Here is a 9,126-nt window from a genome sequence, read left to right on the forward strand (position 1 = left end):
TGCACCAGGGAGGGAGAGGCTTGTGCAAAAGGGAGTGTGCAAAGAAAGCAAGCTAAACAAGGGTCCGAGGTGAGTGAGCAAGACATGGGCTCAAGCAATAAACACTTTTACACAAAAGACTGAAAAGTGTGCACAGTGTGGGGCTGTGGAAGAGATGAATGTGTAAGGGGTGGAATTGGATTGTATGAAAAACAGAAGTGTGTAATTGTGTGAGGGAGGTGAGTGAGCAAAGGAGCGGAGTGTTAAAGGGGTGAGTCTTTCCTGGTATTCCCCTGACCCACCACCACTGCACTGAAGTGAACCATACCTAACACACACACACACACACACACACACACACACACGTACACACCCGCGCACGCGCACACACATGCTTAGCTCTTTGTTGTATGGGGGCTCTCGACCCTGAGAACCAGTTGTACCCTCTTATTCCTTATTTCTACCTTACAGTTACATCCTGCTCCTCTCCTTATCAATGCTGTGGGAAAAGGAATTCCAGGGAAGTTCATTGGGTCAAACACACTGGGGGAAAAATTAATTGGTAAAAAAAAGTAACAGGAAAAGGGAGGGTATGTAATCAGGGACAGACTGCCAAACTAAAGATCCTCAATAGAAAGTGATTAAGGAGAGTAATGCTCTTACAAATCATTCAAATATTTTGGATGGATGGATGAATTAATCAGAAAAAGGGTCTGGAACCCAAGCCAAGATGGAGGATGACTTCTATTTTAAAAACAGTGAGCTTATGTGGAGGGTGAGGCTAAAGTGAGACCTTGCTGGGGTAGGATGAAAGTTTAACACACTCAGAGAAACTTAGCCTTCCAGAGGTTTACAAACCCACCAATCCTAGCAAAATAGTCAATGAAACATTCACCTCACAAGCCCCTTAATCAGTTAGCACCTTGGGATTTTTCTTACCAGAATTCCAGTTGCCTTTGCCAGCAAAGGCCCAGGACTACAACTATCAGAATGCAAACAGGGGAAATCTGTACTGACATGTCTTCCATTTCGCCCTGGAGCATGGTTTATATGAATCTCAAGCTTGAACTCATATCCTCAGCCAGATGATTAAGGAGAATAGAAGTTAGGGCACAAGGAGAGCAAATAGAACAATAGAATGGTTTCAGATTTTAGACAGTTTCTCATAAATGAGAAACCGATCCCTTCTTTTCCTTATTCCCATTCTCTCAAAGGGTTGGGAGACAAAGAAGTTGGAGTCAGTAAGACAAGGGAAGTCAGAGAAACTTGCCTGTTGTCTACCTAGATGTCTGTGAGCAGAGGTTGTTTGGGAAAAGTCTCTTAGGACAAGGGCTAGGAAAGCTTGCCATAGGGGAAAAAAGAGAAACGCAACAACCCCATATAAGGAGTCACAAGGTTTGCAGAAGGGAACACTCACTTTCATGCAGTGTGGTGGTAACTTCCTTGCTCATGCTCACTCCTATGTCTATCTGTATGTGATGTATATAATATCATACACACATGTCATACCATCTTACTGCAGAAAAGAACCTTAAAGGTCAAGTATTCCTCTTTCCGGCTCATCAATAACTTCTCTGTCAGAAGGTATCTGGTCTCTGCTTTGGAAGTTGGGAAGAGGGGACGACATTATCTTGCCACACGTCCTGTTGGATTATTGTACTAACCTGTCTTCCATTAGTCCTTTAATCCCAGTTTTGTCCTCACATGGGCAGTCCCTTGGACTGCAAGGAGACCCAACCAGTCTATCCCAAAGGCAATCAGTCCTGAATATTCATTGGAAGGACTGATGCTGAAGCTGAAACTCCAGTACTTTGGCCACCTGATGCAAAGAACTGACTCACTAGAAAAGACCCTGATGCTGGGAAAGATTGAAGGCGGGAGGAGAAGGGGACGACAGAGGACGAGATGGTTGGATGGCATCACTAACTCGATGGACATGAGTTTGAGTAAGCTCCGGGAGTTGGTGATGGACAGGGAAGCCTGGCGTGCTGTAGTCCATGGGGTCGCAAAGAGTCAGACACGACTGAGCAACTGAACTGAACTGGGCACCGTCTACTCCCTATTTTATATGACCACATATAAAATATGTGACTATCTTTATAAATAACCTTATCACTAGTTGAAAAAAAGGTCAAGTGTCTGAGACTCGAAAAAAAATTAAAAAAAGAAACCCCACATACACACAGGAAGCAAGGACTCAGTAAACATTTGCTGAATGAATGAATGCAACAAAGACACAAATGAAAACATGTTTTCCGCTGGCGATGGACGATGGAGCAGAAAGACCACAGGACCACCTCCCGTCCCTCGACCCACCTCCCCGCTTAGAGAGAGTGAGAGAAGGGTAGTGAGACTCAGGCTCGGCCTGCAGCCGGGAGCTGGGAATCCTGGGTGGCCCAGGTTGCCATGGCACCGCATTGGACTCCACCCTCTCTCTTCTCCCGCCCCTCCGCTCCAGCCAGAGTTAAGGCAGCCAGTCACGTGCCCTTCAGCGTAACCACACCTCTGCTCCTCCAAGCAATGTCAAACGGTCACGTGTGATAGCAACAGATCATGTGGTTGCCATCTCTCCTCCGCCTCTTTCCCCTCCTCGCCCCTTTCTCGTTCAAAGCTGCTTCTCGGCTGCCCCTCTGCGCATGAGTAGTCCGGTCACGTGGTCCGAACGTCCGGCGTTCGCCCCGCCCCTCCAATTTCCGCGCGCCTCTTTGGCAGCTGGTCACATGGTGAGGGTGGGGGTAAAGGGGGCCGCTCTAGCCTGCGGCCTGTGTCTATGGTCGGGCCCATAGCGTCCAGCTGCCCAGGACAGACCTCGAGTGTATGGCGCTGCAGGGACCGGCTCCGGGGTCCGGATAACGGGCCGACCCCGCAGCTCCTGACACGGGGCGAGGTGAGTGTAGCCCTTCTCAGGAATGGGGACCATTCTCGCCCTCCACTGCTTCCTACGCGGGCTGGTTATGGAAGGGTTGCTCGAGGGCGGGAAGTGGGGCAGGATGTGATAATGTTCCTTTGTGGCCGAAGGGAGGTGTAATTTCAGGAACTGGGTGTCGGGTCTTTGATGTAGGGGGTGTGTCGTATGGGATTTCCCTTGTGTGGGGCTTGATGGTCCCCAAGGAAAATGCATCTTTGAAAAAGTTATGGGGCCTCACGTGGCTGAAGGGTTTGGGTTTAGTTATTGTGTTACCTAGGGGGCTGCCCTCAGGGAAGTTTGGGAATGCTGTTGATATTGTCTTTGTGATGTCTTTCGTGGGAGTCACTTTGTTCCTGCAGGCTCATTGAGCCTCTGTGATTGTAGGGTCTTCTCTGGTCTGAGAATGGCTACCTCCCGATATGAGCCAGTGGCTGAGATTGGTGTCGGTGCCTATGGGACAGTGTACAAGGCCCGTGATCCCCACAGTGGCCACTTTGTGGCCCTCAAGAGTGTAAGAGTCCCCAATGGAGGAGGTGCTGGAGGGGGCCTGCCCATCAGCACCGTTCGGGAGGTGGCCTTACTGCGGCGTCTGGAGGCTTTTGAGCATCCCAATGTTGTCAGGTGAGAAGATGGAAGCATGGGAGTGGGTCGTGAGAGGAAAAAGACAGCCTAACCTATAGATGTAGAGTGGTGGTCAGAAGAGGAGTGGGAACCCTGAGGAAATAGGGGAGGCCATGTTGGGTCCAAGACCATTGGTCAGTGAGTGACCACTTGTTCTGGCCAGGCTTATGGACGTCTGTGCAACAGCCCGAACTGACCGGGAGACCAAAGTGACCCTGGTGTTTGAGCATGTGGACCAAGATCTCAGGACATATCTGGACAAGGCACCCCCACCAGGCTTGCCAGTGGAGACCATAAAAGTAAGTAGGGTGGGCAGACACTGAGAGGTAGCTTGAGACCATTGTGGTAGTTTCTGTTGTAATTTCAGGTGTGGCACCTGGTTCTCAGTTTCTCTGTACTTCCCCCTTCCAAACCAGGATCTCATGCGCCAATTTCTAAGAGGCCTGGATTTCCTTCATGCCAACTGCATTGTTCACCGAGACCTGAAGCCAGAGAACATTCTGGTGACAAGTGGTGGGACAGTCAAGCTGGCTGACTTTGGCCTGGCCAGAATCTACAGCTACCAGATGGCACTTACACCTGTGGTCAGTAGAATGATGGTGGCCAAGATGGGATCTGGCTGGGGGAGAAGAGTGATTGCCCATAGCAGTTGAGAAGGAGTGTGTTTTTTCATGTGCTTTGCAGTAACTTGCAGGACTCTCATCTGCACTACTTATTCCCATCAGGTTGTTACACTCTGGTATCGTGCTCCAGAAGTTCTTTTGCAGTCTACGTATGCAACACCCGTGGACATGTGGAGCGTTGGCTGTATCTTTGCAGAGATGTTTCGTCGAAAGTATGGGGCCCAAGTATCCCAAACATTTTGATTTCCCAAGTCTTTTATTCATAAACCACACTCATACCCTGCCCGCTCTTCCACTTACTACTGGCTACCTTGTCCATAGCCAGAAACTCTGAAATGTTCTGGAATTAGGAATTTCGTAGCCCTTTATTCTCCACACCCTAATGTTTTGAGCCACTAAGTAGTTATCTACCACCCTGTCTTTGAAAGACTGCTACTGGAATGAATGTCTCTTTTCACCTTAGGCCTCTCTTCTGTGGAAACTCTGAAGCTGACCAGTTAGGCAAAATCTTTGAGTAAGTGACCTGCAAGGGGAAGAACTTTGCATTCCGAGTCCTTCTGTTTCTGCTGAGCCCTTGACAGCAGCTGGCTCTGCCCCTGGAGATGGGGGCTGGAAAAGGGCCCTCCTGACCAGAATTCTCCTGTTCCCCATAGCCTGATTGGACTGCCCCCAGAGGATGACTGGCCCCGAGATGTCTCTCTACCCCGAGGAGCCTTTTCCCCCCGAGGGCCCCGCCCAGTGCAGTCGGTGGTCCCTGAGCTGGAGGAATCTGGAGCACAGCTGCTGCTGGTAATAGACTCAGGCATGGGCACAGGGCGAGACTGCAGGGGGATATCCCGTGTTTGTCACTCAGTCGTGTCAGACTCTTTACAACCCCATGGACTGTAGCCCACTGGAGTGGGTTGCCATTTCCTTGTCCAGGGGGTCTTCCCGACCCAGGGATTAAACCCAGGTCTCCTGCATTGCAGGCAGTTTATTTTACCACTTGAGCCACCAGTAGGGGGAAATGGAGCAAGATAAAAGGAACCCAAATGCATTGTTGTTACTGAGACTTGTTAGTGAACGGGCTGGTTTTTATTACTGTTTTGAATGGCTGTCCACAAGAGGGATAGAGAAAATCACCCATTCTAGGTATTGTTGGGGGTAAGCAGGAGTCTTTTTTGTTTCTTCCATGTTTTCTGACATTTGTGTCCCTTCTCAGGAGATGCTGACTTTTAACCCACACAAGCGAATCTCTGCCTTCCGAGCCCTGCAGCACTCTTATCTACACAAGGCAGAAGGTGACGCAGAGTGAACAACAGAATGGCTGGAACAGAACCAAGGCGAGAGACACCAAATTTCCCTTCTTTTGAACACTTGAGTGGAGAGCCCCACCAATGAGAAGGCAACCTCTGCCTTCATCTCTGAAGCTGTGGAGACTCCTCCTCCAACTTTTTACAGACAATATTTTACTGCCTTAACCATATTCCCCTCCCACCCTTCTTTTTGAGGCTTATCTTTATCCTGTGTCCTTACACCAAGGGATATGTCCCTTGTTCTCCCCTTCTTTATACCTTTATATCGGGATCCTTTTTTATACAGGACAAACAAAGAAATACGGTCTTTTTTTTTTTTTTTTTAATGTTTCTTCCTCTGATTGGCTTTACTGTTTGGGGATTTGGAAAAAACCATTTGGAAGATGGAACTTCCTTGCAGATTCTCTTTAGGTCACAGGGTCAGTGGAGCCCCTCTACTAACAAGAGAAGAAAAGGCATTTACATGGCTTCTTTGATTATAGAGTTTAAATGGTTTTTATTTTTATATTTACTGAACTTCCCCAAACCAGGTCCTCCTTATTACAAGAGTTCTTGGTAGTTTTCTCTCTGGATCTGTCCCTGATTTACCTTGGAGCAAAGATGTGTTGAGGTGGTCCAGCATATGGAAGGGAGAAGAGGGGAAACAGCCAGGAATGACTCCAACCCCCATCCCATCTCATGTAATCCTGGAAACTTCCCATATCCCTTAGGGAGAGAGGAAGGAAGAAGGGTTTTTCTTTATTCCTTATAATCTTTCTCCCAGCAAAACATATCAAGGCATAAAGCCTAACTGTTCAGTCATCTTTAGGGAACATGGCAAAGGCCCTTTCCTTTTTCTCAAAAAGGGCTACAGACCCCAAGTTTTCCCTAAGGGGAAGAAAAAGCTTAGGGAGAGCAAACAGCAGGAAAGATGTCAGAAGGATCCAAAGTCTCATAGAAAGGCACTGGGGTTGGCTCGAGGATCCTTCTGATTCCGAAATCTCATCGCTAGCCAAACACCAAGGATCTGTAGCAGCAAAGAGAAAAGAGATAAGCACGAACTATGAATTTCTGGGGCTAAGATTTGGAGGTGTACAGAAGGGATATAAGGGAACTAGAGAATGTTACCTCTGTGAAGCTAAAGAAGAGTCCAACACCCCCCAGGATTTTCAGGGCTTCATCTGAATGCTTAAGAAACTTTTCTCCACACATCTGACATGTGGGGCTCCGGCTCTTGCAGACCTGAGCGAAAAACACACATATGCATGTTTGGAGGATGCAGAGTTGCTATGGTGCTCTATCGTAACTATGGCGAATGACCCTAGGAATTATTTTCCAGTTCCTGATTAGTATCCTATAGACTGGACTCTTCACTTGGCTAATTCTCTAGAATCTGTATCCATCCCCCAACTCCTACCAGCACACAGCCCCAATACAAGTGAGCTGCTAGAGACAGGCAATCACATTAAGCTCAAATCTGCCAATTTGAGCATTGGCCTTAGCCAGTTTTCTATCACACAAACCACCGCCACCCCCCAACCCCTCCCATGCCAGCTCACTGCAGTGCAGAAAGCATAATCTTGTTGATCCAGGGTTGTAAGGTTGAACAAGCCACAGCAATCAAAACTTCTTTCCAGTTCATCCCGGGTCTTGTTGCTCATGACCCACCAAGAAGCATTGATGACATCTGTCTGGAGGATATAGGCAGAAGGAAATCATTTGATGCTAATCTTATGAATCCCCTAACATTTTGATCCCAGGTCCAGTTTCAATTTCCCTTTTTAAGCAGAGTTAATGTCCTTGAAAAGCAAAGGTGCAGACACAGTTACCATCCACTTCCTTCTGGATGGTCCTCACGGTCAGTTAGCCAGACATCCCAAAGGAAGCAAATAGCTCTGGAAGTAGTGGGTCTAAGAATGATCTTTGGGGCCAGACTGAGAGTAAAGAGTCAAGAGGTTAGAGGGTGGGGAAAAAAGTGAGTACTTGAAAGGGCACCTTCTTACCTGTTTGCTTAGGTTAATAGCCAGACATGAGCAAGAGATTCCAAACTGGAAGATGAAGACCAAACCAAGGATGATCATGTACTGAGAGGAAGAGTTATGGAAAAAAAAAAAAGTCCTAGATTCCTTTATGTTCCACCTATAGTAACAATCTGATCTAGTCAAAGAACTTACACAATTATGTCAGTTGAAAACCAAATCATTGGCTTTTGTTTCATAGAGTATGGTATAAGGGAGGGCAAGGAGACATATCCCCCGAACACTGGAGGTCTCCTACCCTCCTTTCTAACTTCCTAGCTAACAGTCCTCCCAAGAGCCCTGGTGCCCCAATCACTTCAGGTCAGGATACAAAGAAAAGCAGTACTTGGTGGTGGTTGACAGCACCTACCAGTCCTGCAACCGCGATGAGAAGAAGGAAGACTCCCACTGCAATGACTCCTCCGATGATATGGATGCTGGACACCAGACCCAGGCCCTTAGCCCATGCAGCCACTCCAATGAGCAATAAGCCTACCAGCTAAGGAAAACAGCAGGATATATCTTAAAAGAATTTCAGTGTGCATCACCGCCAATGGTCAAGGTGAGAGCGGTGGCTGGACAATAAAGAACTGAGTTTTGTGTGAGTGAGAAGTACTACTACCAGGACCAGGACCATCCCTGGGCACTCCTCCCATCAGAGGTCAGAATGGCTGGAATAGGGTTGAGAGGCGGCAGGGAGCGTAAAGTCTATGAATATAAAACGGGACATTTAGCTTCATCCATCACTTCCATTTGGGAGAAGCCTAAATTCAGAAGAGGGAGGGCTGGGCCTTTATCCCCACGATGAGCCTTCACTTCATCACCTCCCCAGCCCTAGATAAACCCTCTGATCACCGGAAGTCTCCTCTCTTCCCACGGAAGTCCCTAGGAATTCCCTCTTCGCCGGAAGTTCCCGGGAATCTTCCCGGAACCCCTAGTACATCCCTCTCCCCATCCGAAGTCCCCTAGACATTATCTACATTGGCCTTTCCGCCCTGGCGCTTCCCCCCACCTCCAAAACCTCACCATGTAGACCACGTTGAGCGCGCAGAGCGCATTCTTGGAGCAGGCAAAGCCTCCGCAAACCATCTCCCCAGCTTTGGGGACCCAAGTGGTCCCAAGGACTTGGGGGGAGGGTCTCGCGGACCGTCTTGGACCCCGACAGCTTCTGTCTCTTTAAATCGAGTCCAGCCAAACCCAGTCCTCTGCGCCTGCACCGTCCCACCCCCGCCTTTGGATTGGCGAAATTTGGGACTAATCTAGGACGTCGGTGTCCTGAATGCCAATCAATCTGCATCGCGTCACTGACCCGCCTGCCGGCCCCTCCTTTAGGTTCTTTATTGGATGAAACTTAAAACTGGGGGCAGGGCTTCGGAAGAGTCTCATAGAGACCGGAGCCGAAATTTCAAAACCCCGGATTGAAAACGGAGATTTCTGTGGTGGCGGCTGCAAGAGGACTTATCCGAGGGAGGAGGCTCTCGGGAAATTCCGGTGAAGAGTAGGTGCTTCAAGGGCCAGGTGAAAGGGCTCCTCCCCTCAAGGGAGGGCCCTCCCGCCCCTTTCCCCTTGTCCCGCAATGACTTCATGATGACGCTCTCGTTTGCTACTATTGCATCACATTCGGGAACACCTAGAGAAGCGAAATACTAAGCTATTTAGCCCGGCCACAGAGGCCCCGGGTTGGGCATAACACCACCTAGCAA

At 48.8% G+C, this 9,126-nt stretch overlaps 2 protein-coding genes across 6 annotated transcripts; one reads left to right on the top strand and one right to left on the bottom strand.

The window, feature by feature from the left end:
* Positions 1-2,745: 2,745 nt before the first annotated feature.
* Positions 2,746-5,726, top strand: CDK4 (cyclin dependent kinase 4). 3 transcript variants are annotated; one of them, XM_086400291.1, is made up of 8 exons: positions 2,746-2,866; positions 3,247-3,508; positions 3,672-3,807; positions 3,925-4,092; positions 4,234-4,343; positions 4,595-4,645; positions 4,785-4,920; positions 5,333-5,726. In XM_086400291.1, the coding sequence occupies exons 2-8, from the start codon at positions 3,291-3,293 to the stop codon at positions 5,423-5,425; spliced, it is 912 nt and encodes a 303-aa protein (XP_086256417.1). In that variant the 5' UTR covers positions 2,746-2,866; positions 3,247-3,290; the 3' UTR covers positions 5,426-5,726. The 3 variants fall into 3 exon arrangements, with proteins under 3 accessions (XP_086256417.1, XP_086256416.1, XP_086256418.1); XM_086400290.1 differs by having other exon boundaries at positions 3,272-3,508; XM_086400292.1 differs by lacking the exon at positions 3,247-3,508.
* A 179-nt stretch (positions 5,727-5,905) lies between these two features.
* On the bottom strand, positions 5,906-8,622 carry TSPAN31 (tetraspanin 31). Of its 3 annotated transcripts, XM_086400296.1 has the most exons (6): positions 8,450-8,622; positions 7,755-7,922; positions 7,409-7,489; positions 6,965-7,096; positions 6,534-6,647; positions 5,906-6,432 (listed from the first exon to the last, which is right to left on the bottom strand). In XM_086400296.1, exons 1-6 carry the CDS (start codon positions 8,510-8,512, stop codon positions 6,358-6,360), a joined length of 633 nt encoding a protein of 210 aa, XP_086256422.1. In that variant the 5' UTR covers positions 8,513-8,622; the 3' UTR covers positions 5,906-6,357. The 3 variants fall into 3 exon arrangements, with proteins under 3 accessions (XP_086256422.1, XP_086256424.1, XP_086256425.1); XM_086400298.1 differs by lacking the exon at positions 7,409-7,489 and having other exon boundaries at positions 7,794-7,922; XM_086400299.1 differs by lacking the exons at positions 7,409-7,489; positions 7,755-7,922.
* Positions 8,623-9,126: the final 504 nt, after the last annotated feature.

Source organism: Bos grunniens, chromosome 5 (assembly GCF_055505025.1).
Source record: "Bos grunniens cultivar Pamir isolate PY7600 chromosome 5, Bosgru_T2T1.0, whole genome shotgun sequence".
NCBI lineage: Eukaryota > Metazoa > Chordata > Mammalia > Artiodactyla > Bovidae > Bos > Bos grunniens.